The sequence below is a fragment of the Hydra vulgaris genome, chromosome 08 (genome assembly GCF_038396675.1).
Source record: "Hydra vulgaris chromosome 08, alternate assembly HydraT2T_AEP".
NCBI classification, from domain to species: domain Eukaryota; kingdom Metazoa; phylum Cnidaria; class Hydrozoa; order Anthoathecata; family Hydridae; genus Hydra; species Hydra vulgaris.
Window position 1 is genome coordinate 48,317,287 of NC_088927.1, and position 22,714 is coordinate 48,340,000.

The window sequence follows — 22,714 nt, forward strand, 5'->3', positions numbered from 1 at the left end:
CAACATACTTACATGGATTTCAAAGTTTTATAGCAATATCTTCAATAATGGAGCGGTGCCCTAGTACCTATTAACATCCATAATTGTTCCAAGGGTAAAATTCTTTAAAAAATCTCTTCCCAATAACTATTGCGGAATTAGTATCATGCCTATTTTGACAAAGCTCTTTGAATATATTATTATGGAAAAATGTCCGGAAATATCATATAGCCACTCTCATCAATTTGGTTTCAAGCACAATAGGCAGTTTAGATGCAAATAAGGCTTTCGATAACTGTAACTGGGATTTGTTGTTTGAAAGACTTTATTACAACAAAATGTTACCTCTATCAGTAGTTCGTCCACTACAATCACTATACTTATCAGGTACTGCTAATATATTTTACCTTGAGCATAAATCAAATCATTTCAGTTTATCTCAAGGCGTGCGACAAGGATCAATTTTATCACCACATTTATATAATATATACTCTCCAAGTATATTAAATCAAATTGTTTCAAATTGCAAAGTTGGATCAACAGTGATGTATACACTGATTTATTGCTTATGCAGATGACATAATTTTACAAAGTCCTACTCTGTCTGATTTACAAGAACTGGTTAATAAAGTTCAGTCACAATGCCAAAACCTATATATCAAACTAAGCACTAAAAAAACCGAGTTTATTATATCCTATAAAAGTTCAATTACAAAAAACACAATTCAAATAAACGGTTCTTTCCTACACTTCAATAATAAATTGAAACTCCTCAGATTCCTATAGGATAATCAAAGTTATACACAAAATATAGCAACACTTCAAACAGTAAAAATAAATGAACAAATTATTCAGTTTCAATCAATCTCCAGAGCTCTTATAAAATCTGGTATTCGTTTTTGTTAACCATTAACTATAGTATATTTGTTTGAATCTCTGGCTGTTCCGAAATGTACGGCTTAGAAACTTGTTATAATAATTAGCTTCTTAATAAATTGGGCGCTGTTGGAAAGTCCTCCTTAATATATCAAAGTAAGGCAATAACTACCTGCATCCCTTCTTTAAAATTGATGACAAATCTACCATTCTCATTTGAAACAAATTAAATCTGTTTATCAGACTGAACAATCCGACTTGTTTTTCCCTGATTTTGACTTAGATACCTGATATTACTAAAGATAACCTATTTATCAACAAAGTAATAAAAATTTGCAATCAACTTAAACTAAACTTTGTCCAGTGTTTGATAGAGGGGGAAAAAATAACGATTAAGTGTCGCTACGATGACGTAGGAGACAATATAGCTGTAATTTTGAATTATTCCTTTGAAATCTGTAATATCAGAGAACAAAGGCTAATATTTACAAATTTGATGGAGGAAGATATTCCAAGAAGAATTTAAATTAGACTTTAGGCTGAAAGTATGAACTATTAGTTTTATAAACTTTGTTTGTTTCACCTGTAATTTATGTGATAAAAAGAATAAATAAATAAAATATAATAAAAAGAGTTAAAATAAAAGTATTTTTCAAGTTTTCATTCTTAATTGGCCAACCAACAAGAAAATTTTCAAAACAATTCATCTTCATTTGTTACCCTGCAATCTTGCAATTTACTCTTTGTAATGTTTAAAGTTGCCTTGCATGCTTTAGGTTGAATTTTTCTTCAAATAATTTCTAACAGTGAAATCAACCATTATAAAATCAGACATAAAGAGGCTTATTTCTCAATGCTTATATTCGAAAAGATATTGTTCACTTATTTGTAAAGTTTAGATCTAGTTTTATTTCAGAATACGTGATTTTACAAACTTTTTTTTCATAATGTTAAGAATCTTCCTTTTTTGAAATTTTATTCAATTTCTTCACCAATCTACTTAAATTAACATCCAATTTTTTTTTGTTTAGCTTAATTATACATTTTACTCTTAAAATCAAAAAATGTTTGTTTTGTCATAAAAAAATATTTTTAAAAGAAATTAAATTAGTTTCCGATTCAATTTGGTAGATTGTCAAATAATTAAAAATTGTAGAGTTTTCTAAAAAAAGAACCATCATTAACAATCCCATTACATGGAAAAGACAGAATAGAATCCTAAAATCTAAATGTTCAGTTTTTTACATTTTTACTAGCTATGCTTCTTTAAAGTTCCAAGTTTTACAGTGCAGTATGCCATTGGATAAAAGTGAAGCTGTCGACTTTCCCAATAATAAAAAAATTTGATAAAAATTGTTTTTAAAAATAGTTTTTTTTGTGCCCCTTACTAATATTGTCTTTTAAATATACAATATAAGTATTTGTTAAAATTTAAGTGAATAAAATGTTATAGTTTACATTTGCTTTATTGTTTACTTTTAACAGTTTAGATAAAACACTAAATTTTTCATTTTTTTTATTTTTATTTAAACGTAAGCTTAAAATTAACTAGTTTAACATATGTCACACTTATATTATTAAGAGATTTTTGTTCGGGATTGTTTCGTTGTATGAGCATGCAATCATATGATCAAACAAACAGTTTTTACTTAGACACAAAATCCATCAGCATTTATGTTCTCAGGTGTCTTTTATAGTGTTATTAACTACTTAGTGAATTAAAGAAGTTTTGAGATTGAATGTTCTTTACCAGCTTAGAAAATTACTTTAGTGCTTAGAAAAAAGCTATGAATGATTGTCCCCAACTTTTTATTTTCTTTCTGTTTCTTTTAATATTTTAGTTGTGGTGCAGTGATTAGAATTCTTGTCAAAAAAGCAACAATAGGTTTAAGGTTCAATTGAATGGCAAGTATTCAAGATAGAGATGTTGGTGAGGAAGGAAGGGTGAAATTCCTGGTTGAATGCTCATCCTTTTTTAGATGCTCTGTGATAAGTTTGTTAGATCTTCTTGGTACACCTTAATAACTAAAAATAACAAGTTAAGACTAACTTAAAAATTTCTTATTGCAAGTTGCCTCTTGAAGCATCTAGGTATTTTGAAATTTTTAATGTTAACATTGAATATTTTTTTACAATAGCTGTGCACAGTATATCTACCTTTTTATCTTTTATTTTTTTTACAGTTTATCTTTTTTGCTTATTATAGTTTTATGTTTTCACAGGAGTTCTCATTTAAGCAGGAATTAAAACGAATTCAGAAATTAAAATCAGGAATTAAAAATGAATTCAGTTTTAACTTAATAGTAATAATAAAATTGTAACAAAATCCAATACACTATTATATATAACAATACACTATAATATATATAATATATACTATAATATAATAATTATAAAATTATATCTCTATATGCTCTTTATAAGTTGTAACAAGTTCAATACACCTGTTATAAAATTATAACTCTATATGCTGTATATAAAATTGAAAAGCATTCAAAAGCATGCAAATTGTTACAAGGGAGCATGCAAAAGCATGCAACATTGTTAAGAAGTTGCATGCAATTTCTTGCTCTCTTGTAAAAAGCAAATTTAGTAAAAAGTATATATAAAAGTAAAAGTTTTCAACATGTTTTTTTTTTATAAATGTTTTCAACACTTTTTTTTGGATAAGATGCTTTAAATAATAGTAGATAAATCAAATTAATAAGTAACAAATTAAATATATATATATTAAAATAATTTAAGGTATGTTGGCATCTGGTGTCATTCCGCTACCAATAGAAATGAGTTTTCCTCTTGAAAAAGACAATGACTGGCATAACAAATATATTTATTTAAAATTACCTGATTCTTCGCACATTGTTTTGGAACGAAATCACAAATCAAATCTCAAATCAAGTAAAGCTAAATCATATAATAAAAAAACAAATATCACCAGTGAATTATCATCTACGGAAAAATCATGTAAGTGTATCTTTTAAGTTTTCATCAGTTTCCCATTTTGCAGTTTTTTTTAAAAAAGAAATATTTCCCACTTTACAGACATTGATAAACCAAAAGAAGAAGCGAAAAAGGTGACTAGGTTAAGCGAGGTAAGCGAGACATTTTAAAATTCTATTTCCTAAATTTAATATGAAGACTGTGATGGTTAATATTTGGCTGGCAGTATCTGCACATAAAAGACACTTATAATTGGTAATTCAACCAATTCCTTTAGATATTTCCACTTTTCTCACTAAAATTTTCTCATAAAAATCACTAAGGTCTTAGTGAAACTTTATACTTTTTTTCACAAAGTTAAATTTTAGCCCTTAAGCAAATTGTGCAGCCAAGTTTCCCAATAAAATAGAAAAAAAATTTTAAAGCGCTGTGAACACCTTGCAATGTAATGTAGACAATAGTTAAATGTTCAATTGTGATATATGAGTAGTTTAAAGTAATACATGTATTGTAAAGTTGTGGTCATGTTTACTTTCTGCTGCTAAGAGTAAATCTAACACAAAATCAATTAAAGAAATTGGACAAGTATTGTCTAAGTTGTTATAAAATTTAACCAAAAATAATTGTAAAAAGTAACATGGATCAAAAAATAAGAAAAAAATTGATGACCTATGAGCAAGCAAGGAAACAAATCAAAATGTTTTTTTGTTAATATTGCCATTTAAATCTTGACAACAATAAAAATACTGATGCTTCTTTATATTTAATTTTTTCTAAGAAGACCAGAGAAATATAAAAACTCTGAAACAAAAATAAAAGCTTTTGGACTAGTCTTTTTTCAGTAAGTTTTACATCATGATTGTCTGCATATTGTTAGGAATTTAAAAGATAATGAATTTTGGAGATTTTTAAAAGAAGTTTTTATCAAACATTTTCATTTTAAAATTTTTAAATAATTTTTCTTTAATATTTTAGAAAAGCTATTGGTATAGCGCTTTCTAAAATATCAGATTAAAATCCTAGAAAACTAAAAACCTTTCTAAGAATAATAAACCAAACATTGTTTATATAGTGAATTGTACTAACTGCTATGTATAAAGCTGTTTGAAAGTATTCACAACAATTGATGAGTATTTCAAGGATGAAAAAAGTCATTTAATATGTAAATTTGTATTACTTATATAGTATGTTCATAAGTATATATATATATATTCATAGGTCGATGTAGCAGCAACTCCCTTGCATGTTCTCCCTAAATCTGTATAATGCCAGATTGGCGATCTAAATGTTCCTTTATATTATTTTTATATTATTTTTATATTTCTATATAATATATTTATATTATGTGTATATATATTTATATACACATAAACTATATATATATATATATATATATATATATATATATATATATATATATATATATATATATACACATATTTATATACACATATTTATATACACATATTTATATACGCATATAACATTTATGTTTCTTTACAGATAGATTGAAATGATCTTTTATATGTATATATATATATTTTTATATGAGTATGTTTATTTTTTTATATGCATCTGTATATATACATATATAAAATATACATATTTATATATATGTATTTTTTATATGTGTGCGTATATATATATATATATATATATATATATATATGTGTCTATATACACACACATATACATATACATAAATAATATATATTTTTGATTTTTATACAGTTTTCTTTTGAGACCCAACATGAAGTACTTTTGAAAAGCTTTTATTTTGATAATTTTTGGGATCTGTCCAATAATGATCTTAAAGGCTACCTCTAAAAAATTTTTATAACAGTTTTTTTTATAACAGTTTTTTTATTTTATTACATTAAACACTTTTAGGGGTTCCATTATAGCATTTTTTATTTTTTATTTAAACACATTTTTTTAAATTATTGCATTTTGAACCACCCTAATGTGTGTGTGTGTGTGTGTGTGTATATATATATATATATATATATATATATATATATATATATATATATATATATATATATATATATATATATATATATATATATATATACACACACACACACACACACATATATATATTTATTTATATATATTTATATATATATATATATATATATATATTTATTTATATTTATATATATATATATATATATATATATATATATATATATAATTTGCGTTTTTATTTAAGCCACAAATGAATGAAGCATTTAGCACTTTACCAAAAGCTCATGCATTTGGTGATGCTGGAATTGAAATTTATACGTCTTCACAAAGGAGAGGAAGACAAAAGGTATTTATTGTAAAAAGTATATGTATACTAGGGTTATAACATTTTCACTTTTTTTTCAATTTTAAAATGGCCATTGTCCTACCTGATGAGAAATGGTGCAAATATATTATAAATAGCACTGTTTTACTTTGCCTTGACAAAAACCTGAGGGCTGGTTTTTGTCAAGGCAAAGATTTAAATATTTCTATACAAGGGGTGTACCAAAACTGTAGTTCACCTGTTGTGAACTTTGTTTGGTCAACTTAATTACTAAATGATTTATAGATGAAATGAATGGCTAATTTACTTACTTTCATTCTGCCTTATAAATTTTGGTTACATTTTTTGTTTTACTACCTAAAAGTTTGCACTAATTCAAATATATTTTCACGCACACTCATTAGCACTGAGATATTTATTATTTTTTCTAGAAAATGACATATAAAGAGAGTAGAGACGTTGAAAAAAATTCTGTTGCTTGGAGAAAAAACTTGACACCATACCAAAAAAGTGTAATAAAAAGGAAAATTTTACCAACAGTCACTTATCTACTTGACGGCTTAACTAGAATGCCTAAAGAAATGACAATTATTGGGAGGTTTCAATTTCTTGCTCAAAATAAAAAATCTAGAAATGGAAGATTTAAAATGGTAGCCAAAGAATTAAAAGAATTGTGGGAAAAGTTAAATTTTCCATTCATAACAGTAAAGTCAACAGTAAGGAAGATGAAGCATTAACTAATGTGATAAATTTTTAAAGTACAATAATAAATGTGCTTAAGTTAAATTTGCAAAAGTATTTGATATCACCAAAACAGATGGCATCTGGTTGGCCAATGAAGATAAACAATTTTATCAAATGCAGATGATATCACATGGAGATGTTGGTTATGCAACATCAGTACAAGTAAGAGTGCATCCATCAAAAGTTAGGACCAGAAGTTTCACAAGTAGTAATCTTCCTTTATTGAGCAAATATGTTGCATCCAATCTATCAACATCTTCAGAAACTTCTGACAATGATACTAACAACTGTGATTATACTGTTGAGCCTCCTGCTAAAGCAAGAAAAACTAAGCCATATTCCACTACAAAAACTGCACTTCAACTAGTAAAACAGACTAATCTAAGTTCCTCTAAGTCAGCAAAAGTTTGCAAATAACTATCAGACCACAGTATTGACATCCCTACACCAACTCAACCTGCCATTTATAAAGCATCTGTCAGAGAATCACAGAAAATGCAGCAGAACTTTGAAGAAACCCTTAAAAAATGACAATTAGGCTTTGCACTTTGATGGTAAGAAACTTAGCAACCAAGAAATGCAAGTTGTTGTTTTAAAAAATCAGAACCGTGAAGTTCGCTTAGCTGCTTTGACTCTAAGTGATGGGAAAGCATTAACAATTTTTAATGGAATTACTGAGGTATTAGACCAATATCAGTTATGGAAAAGCATTAAAGTTATATGTGATACCACAAGTGTCAATACAAGAGTAAGAAATAGGGTTGTTGTAATGATCCAACAGAAATTTAAAGAAAAAGGCATTCCTATACTTCAGTATATAGGATGTTAACATCATGTGTTAGATTTAGTCTTAAAGCATTCACCAAATTCTTAATGGAAAAACAACATTGCCTAATTTAGCATATGATTTTGTGCATGAAGTCAGTAACAACTATACAAATTTAAAAACTGAGTTCCAACAAAGTGATGTAAATATAAAAGTTAAAAACATCAAATGGTGTGATGATATGCAGTTTTTATTCGAATTGGGAAATGCATACTGATATTATCAAGAACATGGTATATTTTCCTTTATTACCATTAAAACTTTACCCAATATAAGTAATGCAAGATGGAACTCTAGAGTGATATATGCCTTACTTGCATAAACAGAAACATTGGAATTAAGACAATACAGCAATTGAGATGCAAAGAAGTAACATTTGTGTCGAATGAGGAATTAAAATCATGCAAAAAATACAGTGTAAAAGTGCTGAAAAAATCAGCTTGAAGTTTATTTTATCAAACAAGTGATTGTTTTGTGTTACATTGTTCAGCTACTATCACTGTATTGTGTTAAATAATATTATTAACTCATTAGTATAATTTTATTCAATTATACTAAATTGCAAAATTTCAAAAATAGTTTTTCTATTTACTGGGGGAGGTTTTTAAAATAAAATCATTGATGTATGTCAATTTCATGTTTTTATTCAAAAACTCATCTTGTAGGACCATGGCTATATAAGGTTGTAAAAATGCTATAACCCTAATGTATACATAATAATTTTGTTTTCAAAATTTTGTTTTTTAAAATCTTTGTCTAGAAAACTGTCTAGTTTTCCAAAGATTTGTCTGGAAAAATTTGTCTAAATTTTGCATTTTATAACTTTAAAATTTGGTAATTAATAATAGACTTTGTAACAAACTTTGTAACAAAATCAAAATTTACAAACTTTGTTACAACAAAATTTGTATTTTGTATTTATAATATTTACAAATCTTATTTATTTAAACTTATAGTAATAATAATAATAATAATAATAATAATAATAATAACAATAATAATAATAATAATAATAAGCTTATAATAACAATAATTATGATGAGCTTTTTATATTTATCAGACATCAAATGATCAAAGTCTTAATTGTGATCAAGTTGAAGATCGAATAAAATCTCAGGTGATTTGGAAATTACTGATATTACTTTTATTATAAATATTAGTTTAAAATAGTTTTATTAATATTTTATATAATTGGTTAATTAAAATTTTAGCCATTTGTTGGATAAGTCATACAGTTTGTGCTAATACTTTTAAAACATAAAATCAATAAATTGTGTAAATTTTACAACAATAATAACATTAATGTGTAATGACACAAAAGACAACAAAAATCCCCTAAAGTTTTTAAATTCATGACACAAAAGTAGTTTATGACAAAAAGAAAAAATTAAATTGTCATAAATTACACATACTTTTATAGAAGCTTTTAATTTTAGTATTCTAAATGTATTTAAGCCTTTAAATTAGATAGAAATTTGTAAATAAAGACCTTAGAAGAAGATTTCTTTCATAATAGTTTGGTGCTATGCTTACCATCCTTAAAAATGAAAAATTTGTTAAGTAAATGTATTATTAATGTATTAGAAAATATATTGAATCAAAATAACATTTTAATGATACCTTAATAACTTTTCAGAGGTCTACTCATTTTTTTCTCAACATTCATCTCCTCGTTATATTTTTTTTATATATATTTGTTATAATAATAATTTTTCATTAAATGAAATTTATTTAAGGTTGGTTAAAGACTTCTTTGCATAATGTTTTGTTATTTCCTTTTTTTTCACTTTTTTTTCTTTTTTTGTGCAAACATTATACTTACCTGTCACTTGTTGCTAACTTTTAAAGAAGTTTTAACAGAATTCATTATTAATGTTGTATTCAAAAGCATGAACTACTGTCATTTAAGAAACAATTAAGTTTCTAAAAATTTAAAATTTTCAAAAATTGTGTTTCAAAAGCACATAGATTTTACCTGAGCTTTGTGAGATTTTTATTTTTAACATTAAATTAGCTATTTTAAAAATTAAATTAGCTTTAAAATTTATAATTTAAATATTCTGCAGTATCTGGTCTTTAAACCAGATGAGTTATTTAAGTAATATGTAAAAATGCTATTTTTATAAAAATATCAATGAGCTATTTATGGGGCACCTATTGGGTTCTGTAGCCTGTAGCTTTTTTGTATATAAAATTAACTTTTTATTAAGTTATATATATATATATATATATATATATATATATATATATATATATATATATATATATATATATATATATATATATATATATATATATATATGTTTTTGTTATCTCCCTTTAATGAATGTTTTCATGCTACTGCAAATCAAAATTAGTCTGTTAAAAAAATTTCAAATTCTTCCATCAGTATAATCACCAAAAATGTTGTATAAGCAAGATTAAAGCAGAGTATAAAGTATATTTTTAAATGTTATTAGAAGTATTATGGCATCTCAAATATGTTTGAGCTTTCTGATGACTTTAAAGCTCCTATAAATGATTTTATGTGCTTATGCTCTGGTTTTCTTAAAGGTAAAAAAAAGCAGCAAATTACAGTGAAGTATATAGCTTGTGGATCAACTTGTTCAATCATACAATAATATGGACTATAATATTACTATAATATATATGTACCACCTTCTTTTTCTATACTCTCAATTTTTTTTCATTTTTTTATGACAGATTGGAGGATGTTAGTGACAGGCTTGATTAAAGTTTCAATCAAAACTTTGCATACATGGAAAGAAAATATTAAGGGGCATGATTTCTTGTAATGTTTCTTGGTTTCTGTTGGAAGCTTTAATGTGACCTGGCACACTAATAATACAATTGTCAAAGTGTCAATAAATATTTCTTGGCTTCTTTGAGAATACAGTGATGTGAAGATTCATTGTTTTAGTGTTGTTAACAATCTCAACTTTATATTGTAATATATTTGTGTGTGGTTTCAAGTTTATGTAGATTTTATTTAAGTTTTGCAAAGAAAAATGGCAAGTGCGTGTAAGAAATGAATCTCATATCCTTATTTAGCATACACAAATTACTTAAATTTATTAGTGTTAACTCACAAAAAATGAAATTTTATTGCACGGTGTTATCTATATTTAAGTTACTCTTGCATAATTATTCTGCTATACAATAAAATTATTTTTATAGAATCAAGATCTACCTTTACTTCAACTGAATAAAGTTATTGGATTTGGAGGTGGTACATACAAAAATGTATGTTTTTAATTTTAATTTTATCTTATTTTTATATTTTAATTTATTTTCAATGTGTTATTAATATTGCTCTTGATTATCATTAATTTGTTATTTTGTCTTAACAATTCTTTTATTATTATTAGTTTGTTATTTTATTCTAACTATTGTTCTTCAACAATTAAATATACCCTTATTTTGACATTTACGTATGCCATTTATTGTAATAAACGGCTTTTAACAGCTTTTTGTGTTTAAAGTTGACAAAACCAAATAAACATTAAATTGAAAAAGAAAAAAAAAACGCAAAAATGCAATTAATAGATTAGCATGTTGTTTGTTTTTTATTTTTGTTTTTTTACTTTTTTTTATTATTTAATTTATTTGTTTTTAAAATTTTTTTTTTTCATTTTTGTTTTATTGACTGATTTAGAGATTAGTGTAGTAAAGTGTACATACTGAACCAAATGCAACATACTGTAATTTGCATATAATTTAGTTTTATTGTGTTGGACTTTTTAAAACCTCTTGATCTTGGTCTTGTAAAAACTTTCAAAGTCTTGGTCTTGGGTTGATTTTCTGATGCCTTGGTTTTGGTCTTGAAGCATTCAGTCTTGGGCTTTCATTATATTAAAAAATATTAAAAAACAATTGCAGTTTTGACTTACCATAAGTTCAGTAATTTTAAACCTGTTTTAAAATAAGATGAAATTAAAATTTTATTGATTTTAATTTCAATTTTAAACCAAGTTATTTTAGAGATTACATTTCAATTTAGAAAAATTTTGTTGTCATGCACAGTACATATTAACCACAATGCAATTTAACATTTTCATACGGCCAAAAAATATATATATATTCCAGCCAAATAAAAGATTCAAAACTACACGCATCTTCACTACTAAGTCCAATTCACCTGTCTTAAACATTTTAAAGCAAATAGTTTAATGATTAACTAATTAAAAGACCATTTTTTTTAACTCAATACTTTAAATTTAATAAATAAGGTTTCCCCTTTATTATTTTATTTAAGGTTTTGTTTTTAAAGAACCAGAAGCCATGATAATTTCACTACTTGTTGGCTCCAATTACTTAATAATATTAGCAACCAGAAATAATAAATAAAAACATAAAGAGAAAAAGAAGAAAACTTTAAAGCTGTGTTTTTAAATACAGTCATTAAGTTAAACAAAATTGATAACAAAATAAGTGTACATACTGAAACCAACCTAACATACTGAACCAAAATTCTTAGTTAAATAAATAGAACATGCAGAGAGTGTACATACATCAACTTACTTAAATAGGTAGAACATGCAGTTAATTTATATAATGTACATATATTGATGTATGTACATAACCTGCATGTTTTACTAATTAATTCAGTTGATGTATTTACACTCATTGCATGTTCTACCTATTTAAGAGTTTTGATTTAGGCAGGCAATCTATCAATTTTTTTTAAAACTTAGAAAAAAATATTATTTTAAGTCTTTCCAGTCTTTTATATTAATTAAAAAAAAAATGTTTACATTTTATGGGAAAAATTAAACGTCCAAGCTATGATATATATAATACTTTGCTCAGTTATACAAAATAAATCTGCAGATTTTTTGTAATGTTGGCCTTGCTTTAGGTATGAAAACTTAAGCAAGAATTGCAAGTGCGGCTCTTGAATTCCAATATGCATCACTAATATTAGGAATGTTTTGAAAGTTAACAAGTGGAAAATATCCTTTTTCTTCATAGAATTTGAACGCAAGTTTCAAATGATACAACATTTATTTCTTGCCAGAAATAAACCATTATTTATCTCTGGCAAGAAATAAACAACAGTTTGTCAACCCCTTTGCTGAAAATATTTGCTTAAGTCTTACAACAACACCATTCTTTTTACCAGTGTTAACACTGGTTGTATCAGCCACTATCATCTTGACAGCACTCCATAAATAATATTCCTCGAGAACTGTCGAAATCCCATCAGTAATAGTTTTTGCCTTTTCATCTTTCAAACACAAGTTCCTCAAGGTTCTATTCTTTAAATTTGCACAGGTAGCATTATTCATTGATGACACTACCATTTATTCTTGTCTTGATAAGAAGCCAACATTCTCTAATTGCTTGGAGGGGGACATTTGTGCTTGAAAGAAATCTCACTTTTGCTACAGCGTGGGGCTCTCAGTGGCTGGTAAATTTTAACTCAGATAAAACTCAATTTTTTTCATCTAATTGTTATCGCCACAATCTAAATCTTCCTTTATTTATGAATGTTAACGTACTCAAAGAGTATTCTACTCTTCGTTTTTTATGATCAACTTTTACTTCCTATCTTTTTTGGAAACAATACATCAAATCCATTGCAAAATTACCATCTGCCAAGGTTACATTTTTTTTTGTGCTCGCCACTTTCATACTCTGGATTCTAATATTTATCTCAATAAATCTCAAATCCGTCCTTGTATGGAATACTGTTATCATTACTGGAGCAGATCTTCCAATGATGCCCTCTCTCTTTTAGACAAGGTGCAAAAATGCATTTTAAACATTGCATTGTTACTTCACTTTCTCTTTTCTATAAATTCTATAATGGGTGCTGCTCTAAAGAGCTAGCGTCTCTTGTGCTATCTACTAAAATTTATTCTTGTATTACTTGTCATTCAATTAAGTCTCATTCTTTTACTTTGACTGTTCCTTAGTGCTCCGAAAATTCTGATTCATGTAGTTTTTTTCATTGAACATCAGTTCTTTAAAATTCTCCCCCATTATCTTGTTTTCCTGATTCATATAACTTGCAATCTTTTAAGTTGTCTGTTAATTGTCATCTTGCTTTATAAACTTCATCTTTTCTTTTCCAGTAACTTCCAACTCTAATAGTGGTTGCCTGCAGCCTTGTTGGAAGTGAAGATAAAAGAATAAAGTTTTTTATCATCTCTTTAGTTTACCTCTTCAGTTTCAGTTTATCTCTTCAGTTTAGAAGCTTCCTTAAATACTGTCTTATAAACTCTGGCTTGATTGGGTGTTGGAATTTTAGCAGCTTTTTTGTTGATACTGTTGTTAAGTTCACAGCAACTTTACTCTTGTTTTTAATGGGCAAATATATTCATCATCATCATCATCATTATCGTTTTCATATTCACTTTCTATAACTTTGACTTATATGACTCCTTATCACTAGGAATGTAAAAGTTGTATGAAAAGGAAAGATAAAATAAAGTTTAACCTTTGACTTCTTTAACTCCACAAGATTCTTCAAAAGGTAGTATGTTAATTGTAAAAAAAAAAAAGGTGTAAAATGAAAAAGCAAGTGTGTATCGAAGTAAGACATCTGCTTTTTCTATGTTTAAAGTTAATTTTAATTAAATTATCCAACAAAATGATTAATCCAAAAGGGATATTGATAATGAAAAGTCAAATTCATAAAAAGCAAATTCATAAAAAAAATAGCTAAGATTATTGCTTTAAATTATTTGGTAAATATACTGCTAAAAGATCCTTAAATTCTTCTGCATTTTCGGAGAGATTTGTTTTCTAAATATGGAAATATTTATGAGAAAAAGCGATCAAGGCTTGTTACCTCAACACAGTGAAATACTATTGTTTACACATAATAATATATATATTATATATATATATATATATATATATATATATATATATATATATATATATATATATATATATATATATATATATATATATATATGTGTATATATATATATATATATATATATATATATATATATATATATATATATATATATATGTATAATTATCTATTCTAAACTATTATTCTTTGTCTTTGAATGTTTCTAATAGTTAAATAATATTTACATAGTGTTTCTCAATAATTACACAGTTGTTTTTATTTGTTTAAATGTTTTTATTGTCATATTTTAGTTTCTATTACATTTATATATTATAGGTCATCTTTATATAATTATTTATTTTTTATTTTGAAATTTTATTCTATCGTATCATTTAATATATATATTTTTATATCATATTCAATATTCTTTCATTTATAATCTTATTTTATTTACTTCATATTTCAATCCATATTTATTCTTTATTATATTAGATTATTTTATATAATCAAAAGTTTTTACAGCACAATGCTGAAAATAAATTAGTGCATTGTTTTTAAAGGTTTTTTGGACAGATGCTGGGCATGATGTGATATATCCATGTCATAGTATTGTTGTTATTCATAATATTTTGTCAGGAAAGCAATCTTTTCTACTTGGTCATATAAATAATATTTCTGCATTAACTATTTCTCCGGAATCCAAATTTCTTGCTTCTGCAGAAACTGGGTGTAACTCTTCCATTCGAATATGGAAGATTAAAACAAAACAATGTGTAGCTCTGTTTCAAACAAGTATTAAAGATGTTTCTATTCTAAGGTTCTTTTTTTTCTTTCTTTATTGAAGTCTTTTAAAGAAGTAAATTAATATACTTTTTCAAAAAAGATTATAAACTTTATTATCATTTTTTGTTTTAGTTTTTCTTTAAGCTCTGAAATAATTGCGTCTGTTGGAATGGATACACATTCAAAGCAGGTTATTGATTTCTTTATAATTTGCTGCAAAAAATTTGTTTTACTGTAATAAAATCTAAAGTATTGGTTTTTATATATGTTTTTTTTTTTTATACAAATTATTTTTTATAGTTTTACTTTCATAAAATATTTTTATGTACAAAATTTTATCTGTTTATGCATGTTTCCATTTATGTTTGTTTACAATATTGTTTTCTCTCACTCTTGTCCTTTTGAGCATATCTCAAAACATTGTGTTATCTCATATATCCATTTCCTCTTTATTTGTCTTTTTTTTAATATTATTTTTCTGAGTTTTTTTTTCAAGTTTTTATTTTTATTTGCTTTTTTTATTATTTCTATGTTCCATTTATTTTATGTTATAATAAGTTATATTTGGTTGTCCTAACCTATAATATAATAATATTGAATTTAATGCTGCTGTTACTTATTTGTGCATGTTTGACTTGAAACTCATGACAGCCAGTACACCCAAATAAATAAAAAGAGAGCAGCATAGTTTCTCTTATAACAAAATGTGACTGAAAGTCTTTACAAATATCTAACTTATGTAATCTTCAAATTATGTAATGTTAAAAATTATATCAAGTTTTACAGTTTTACTTTTACTTGAAAATTGCATTGCAGCAACATCCTCTTAATTTTGATTTATAGCATTAATTTGCTGTTTTATAAAGTCTTTTGTTTATTAAATATTTTCAAAACATTTATTGAACAATATGCCTTAGTAGCAAAAGTGGTTAGCTTGCAGCGTTTCTGAAGTGCATCACCGTGGTTCAAATCCTTTCGCTTGCACACAATTTTAATAAAACTGCGGGTGGTCTAAAAAAAATTATGGTCTTGGACTTAATTTAAAAAAAAAAATTATTAAATGTTAAAATGTTAGTAATATATAAAAAAGTAGATGTTTGTTTTTCACTCCATTGACTTGTTTTTAAACTATATAAGTGGCACCTAACTTAATTTTGTAAATCATAATTAAATTTACAATTTTTAATTTTATAACTGAATAAATGGATTTAATAAAAACTTGTATATGTTTAGGAGTAATGTATGTTGGGTTATATATGAGAACCTTTGGAAAATTAGGAAAATTTGTAAACAGAAAAAAGAGTTCCTGTTTAAAAAATTAGCTATTAAATTAAATGCTGTAATGATGTATACTGATTGTAACAACTCAAAGGGTAGTGGAACAACTCGTGACCTTAGAACAACATAGTTCTAACCCACAATTATGGCGAAAATAAGTTTTTTGTATCAAAATTCTTGCTGAAATATGCTAGTGTATAACCAGTATCAGTTTGGTGTTTATGCGGATCATATTAAAAGAATTTTTAGAAACATCAAAGTTTTGTCGGAAATTGAAAATAAAAAAAATTGCAACAATAAGGTTTCAACAGCTATTAGACTTTTTATAAAGCGACAAGGTTCTATTTTGCAACTGTACCCAACTTTATAACTATTGACACTATTGATGTTTGTCAAAAAAAAAAAAAAAAAATTGTTTCTGTGAGCTGTCAAATTCTTTATTGACTATAAGTTTATTAGTTTGTTTCTAGAAACTAATAAACTTTTAGATTTGTTTTATAACTAATCAAGTATTATGATCCTTTTTTGTTGAAATCAATATTGCTATAAAGAATAGATTTAGTAAAAGAACAAAGATCTTGGTTGAAATATCATTGCAAAAATTGTCAGAGAATACTGCAGGTATGTGCAGCTATCTTTATTGATTGGTTTGATTCGATTTGGTTACTAAAAAGGGCAAATATAAAAAAAGCCGTTTTGCATTATTCAAATGCAACCAAATAACTTTAAAGATTTTTGCATGCGTGCTAAAATCTTTAATTATAACAGAATTCCTTTTTCAAAAATATTTTGTTTAAGACACAGTCTTTTTGAGGTGGGATACAGAAGAGGCTTATACAGGTGTTAACATCAAGAAAACAATACAAAAAGCTTGATGATTGGGTAACACCCAAAGTCTAATAGAGTCTAAAGTATTGACTCAAAAGATCAATTTATATGAAGATAAAAAGAAAAACTTTATAAAGCATTTCTTTAATAACAAAAAATCTTTATTAATGCTTTATATTATATTATTAGTATTTTTAAATATTTATTTAATAAAAAGGCTTTTTATTCATAAAGTTGTGCTATGTTTCAATTATCAAATTAGTTAAAATCCATAAAAAATATTGTGTGATATTTTAAAACAATTAAGAATAGTATGGTTTTAATGGAATTTAAAACCTTGTTGCTCCTATACTATCAGGATCTGAGAGCCATAAGGTTCTAACCATTAAGTATAGACTGACTTTTTGACATTATTAGTGTTTATACAAAGCTTTTCAACTAAAAAATGATTAACTATTCTTATTTAAACACACAAAAAGTACTTTTCAATCTAAAATCACGAGTTGCAACTAAATAATAATAGTTTGAAACTTTAAAGCTCATTACGTTAGTTTCATTTTGGTGGTTGTTGGAACCTTTTTGTTCTTGGGTGGCAAACTGTAGAACTTCATTTTTTCTTACAGCATATTTATCTACATATTATTTTATTATTTTAGATAATTTGTATTTGGAATGTGTCAAGCAAAGGAAAGATTCAATTGATGACTAAAGCCTACACAGACTTTAGTGAAAATGGGATTAACAAGTTTATGTTTACATCCTTTGATGAGCATAAGTATGTAAAATAAAAATAATTAATAGAAAAAATATATATATATATAACTTTAAGACATCTAAAGATTTTTGAAGTAGTTTATGTAAACCAATTATAGGGCGTTAGTTTTATACTTAAAATAAAAAATTTTCATGTCAGTTCTCAATGTACTGGTAGCAAGACATTTTTAAAAGATTTTTTTTATATATTATAAATTTATAAAGTACAACAAATACTAATAATAAAATAAGGAACTAAAAACTAGTAATCAGTCGAAACTAATACAAAATTATGTTTCTCTGACTTTTTATTTAAAATTTTATTTAAAATAGGAAATTCTTTACACTTAAAATTTAGTGTCTACATTTTTTATTTCATGCTTTCAGAATATAAGATTTTTGTATAATTTTTAAATGATTTAAAATATATAGATTTTTTCATAATTTCTTCAGACTTGTTCAAGTACCAAGATTCATATACAGTTGTAGATTGTGTAGTGTAGGGTATGGGGTACAAGTATTTTCTAAAAAATAATGATTTTTCACTATTTCAATTATTTTTATTTCATGTTTTAAGAAAAATGTGTTTCATCAAATTTTTTTAAACTCATTTTGTATTAATTATTAAAGATGTTTTTGGTGGATTATAAAATACTTTTATTTTCTAATTGAAAGCCATCTCTTCATCTCCATCTCTTCATCTCCATCTCTTCATCTCCATCTCTTCATATCCATCTGTTCATCTCCATCTCTTCAACTCCATCTCTTCATCTCCATCTCTTCATCTCCATCACTTCATCTCCATCACTTCATCTCCATCACTTCATCTCCATCTCTTCATCTCCATCACTTCATCTCCATCACTTAACAATAGGGACTTGATTCAAAGTGTGATAAAACCCTAATTGTTTAAAAAAAAAACTAATTTTAATTCTGATTTTCTTCTGTATATGTACTGTACTATATACATGTGGTAAGCAGGTGAATCTCTATAATTATAAATAATTTTAATTAATTGCATTAAATTAGTTATTCAAAGTTGGTGTGATAATATAAATGTTACTCCAAAGAAAGTGTGTATTCCACTTTTGGCATCATATATATATATATATATATAAACTATCAGTTTTTAACAAAAAATAAAAAAATACATTTTTTCATAGTTTTTTTAAAATTTTCATAAATTTTTTTAATTATTCTTGAAATATTTATAAAATTTCACTTCTTTTGAGACCCAACATGATATGCTTTTAAAGAACTTTTTTTTTCAAAATTTTAGGGACCCATCTAATGTTTAAGGGTCTTGAGTGACCCCTGAAAATTTTTTTTATTCAAAAAGTTTTAAATGTAGTATTAATTTATTACATAGGTCACATTTAGGGGTTGCCATCAGACATTTTAAAAAAATGTTGTTTTTAGAACCACCCTAATATATATATATATATATATATATATATATATATATATATATATATATATATATATATATATATATATATATATATATATATATATATGAAGACCTCAGTGGAAAAACCGGCGTTGTCACATTTAAAAAGTATTGAGAAAGTATTTATTGATCATTAATAAAAGTCTTTATTTTAAGCAAATGAAATTAAGCAATTTAAAAAAATTTATATTATAATTATTTTATTTAAAATTTATTCAAAACAAAACAGTTTGTAATTTTTTATACAAAAAATTTTTTTTATTTGCTTTAAATAAAGACATTTATTAATGATCAACAAATACTTTCTCAATACTTTTTAAATGTGACAATGCCGGTTTTTCCACTGAGGTCTTCATATATATATATATATATATATATATATATATATATATATATATATATATATATATATATATATATATATATATATATATATATATATATATATATATATATATATATATATATATATATATATATATATATGTATATATATATATATATATATATATATATATATATATACATATATATATATATATATATATATATATATATATATATATATACTATATATATATATATATATATATATATATATATATATATATATATATATATATATATATATATACTTGTTGCCCCCTTTAAAAAGCAAATAGGCAATGCCAAAAAAAATAACATACTGTAAATTTAATATATATAAGAAATTAGTTTACATAAGCATCTTTATGATTATATCTTTATGATTTTAAATAAGTGCATTTACATTTTCATTTGTATTTACATGAAAGATATAATTATATTTGTAAACACGACCCTGGTTTGTTTTCCTGCTGAATAGTTGTTTAAAAAAAATTAGTTTGGTTTAAATTGATATATATATATATATATGTATATATAAATATGTATATATATATATATATATATATATATATATATATATATATATATATATATATATATATATGTATATATATATATATATATATATATATATATATATATATATATATATATATATATATATATATATCAATTTAAACCAAAGGACCCAACATGATAGGCTTTTCTCTATAGCCTATCATGTTGGGTCTCAAATTAAATGAAGTTATGAAATTTCAAAAATAATAGCTGTATTAGAAAAACTTATTGAAAAAAAAGATTGTAATTGTTTTATTTTTTTAACATCTTTGCTTCTAAAAGGGCTGCAAGCAACCACTATTAGAGGTGGAAGATACTGGAAGGAAAAAGATGAAATTTAAAGAGCAAGATGATGATTAACAGACGACTTAAAAGATTGCAAATTGTAGAATCAGGAAAACAAGATGAAGGAAACGAATTCCAAAGGGCTGATGTTCGAGAAAAAAAAGTTTGACATTTATAGAGATAAAAAGTAGAATCCTGAGTAAGAAAGTGCCAAGCATGATAAAGAGATGCAACTTAAGCAGATGCTATGTTTTTTTAAATTAGATATATTTTTTCCGAGAAAGATCAGAAGTATGAGTTAATCCTAGAAGATGAATGGTAGATGACTCATCAAGTACATTACTGTTTATAAATATAAGAAGATCTAGATTATTGCAATAACGATTATCTAAAAAAAAATTGAGTTTTATTTGAGTTAAAGTTCACTATCCTCTTAGAGACCCATGCTGTAGCAAGTATGCAGTAGCTGTATCAAGCTTAAATCCTCTCTCTAAGCAATCAGAGAGTGTTGGCTTCTTATCAAAACAAGAATAAATGGTAGTATCATCAGCAGACAATGCAACCTTAGATTTGAGAATTTCTGAAAGATTGTTAATGTAAACTAAAAAGTATAGGGCCAAGGATAGAACCTGAACCCCTGAAGTGACAGGGTATGAAGAAGAGTGCTGTCCATTAGAAATAACTTTTATACTACGATCGGTAAGGAAGGATTCAATAACCTTAAAGATGTTACCTGATACACTATGAGAAGAGAGCCTATGGAGGAGACCAGCATGCCAAACTCTATCATAAGCTTTACAAATGTCAAGAGCGATAGCCTTAGCCTCTCCACATCTACCTATTGCAAGATAAATCAGTATAAAAAATCAGTAGTACAACAAGAAGATCGAAATCCATATTGATGATCAGAAAGTTAGTAGATTTAAGATGAGAAATTAAGTGTTTGTTAATTAAAGACTCAAAAACCTTGCAAATGATAGTAAGAAGACTAATGGTACGATAGTTAGACGAGTCAGATCGTTCTCCAGAGTTATTGAAAATAGAGATAACAGATGCCGTTTTCCAGCAGACTGGAAAACAAGACTCTGATAAGCGCTTGTTAAATAGTTTTGAAAGTGACGCTGAAGTGATACAAAGGTCAGGCAGTAGATTAACCTGTTGGCTGGTTTTATCAAGTAGAACGTTACTAGTGGAGTCAAGAAATGATAGAGATGAGAAGTTCTTTTTAAACAATTTCGCTTTGTCTTAAGGTGGTGTGACAAAATCTGATTTGTTATAGATACTGATAAAAGTTCTCCAGAAGTCACGAGAGCCTAACTTTTGAGATAAAATACGAGATTTCGTGACCTGAGAATAGCAGGATTTGGCATTAGATGAAACTTTTTTACAATAGTTTCTAGCAGTAGTAAACAGATGCCTGTTTTCTGGAGAGTTTTTGCTGATAGATATGAAATTAATGGTTACGGTTGGAAATCCCTGCAGTACAATCATAGGAAAATCATGGAGAAGAGGGAGGCTTGACTTGGAATTGTTGAGAAGGAGTACAGGATTCCATGTTAGCCTGAATCCAAGTAGTTATGTAAGAAACATATATGTCAGCAGGAAGACATTATTTCTACCCAAGGGCCATGAAGAAAATTCGGAAAGAGTCCCAGTCAGCTATAAGGTAGTTTGTACAATGATAGAGAGATTCTGATGATGAAGAAGAATGAGATGATAGTTTTAGAGAGATCAAACCATGATCAGAAGCACCTAAGGGTAAATGTGTAGAAATTGAGAAGTCAATTAGAAAAGATTAATTATCCAAATTATCTGGAAAGGGAGTTGGATAGTTGACTGTTTGTGTGAAAGATTGAGAAAGAGAAAAATTTTGGGCATTAATACCTGCAGAGTCACTGACACTAGGGCCAAGCCATTCAGTATGATGAGCAATAAAGTCACCAA

The 22,714-nt window shown here is 25.7% G+C and overlaps 1 protein-coding gene across 2 annotated transcripts in view; it reads left to right on the top strand.

Moving 5' to 3' along the window:
* LOC100203110 (WD repeat-containing protein 90) overlaps window positions 1-22,714 on the top strand; it is a 156,823-nt gene that overhangs the window by 44,098 nt on the left and 90,011 nt on the right. For both annotated transcript variants that reach the window (XM_065803855.1, XM_065803856.1), the window contains exons 5-12: window positions 3,601-3,819; window positions 3,898-3,947; window positions 6,011-6,112; window positions 8,722-8,778; window positions 10,839-10,904; window positions 15,030-15,286; window positions 15,385-15,442; window positions 18,015-18,133. In XM_065803855.1, coding sequence (XP_065659927.1) covers window positions 3,601-3,819; window positions 3,898-3,947; window positions 6,011-6,112; window positions 8,722-8,778; window positions 10,839-10,904; window positions 15,030-15,286; window positions 15,385-15,442; window positions 18,015-18,133 — 928 coding nt within the window. The remainder of the gene's footprint in view (window positions 1-3,600; window positions 3,820-3,897; window positions 3,948-6,010; window positions 6,113-8,721; window positions 8,779-10,838; window positions 10,905-15,029; window positions 15,287-15,384; window positions 15,443-18,014; window positions 18,134-22,714) is intronic.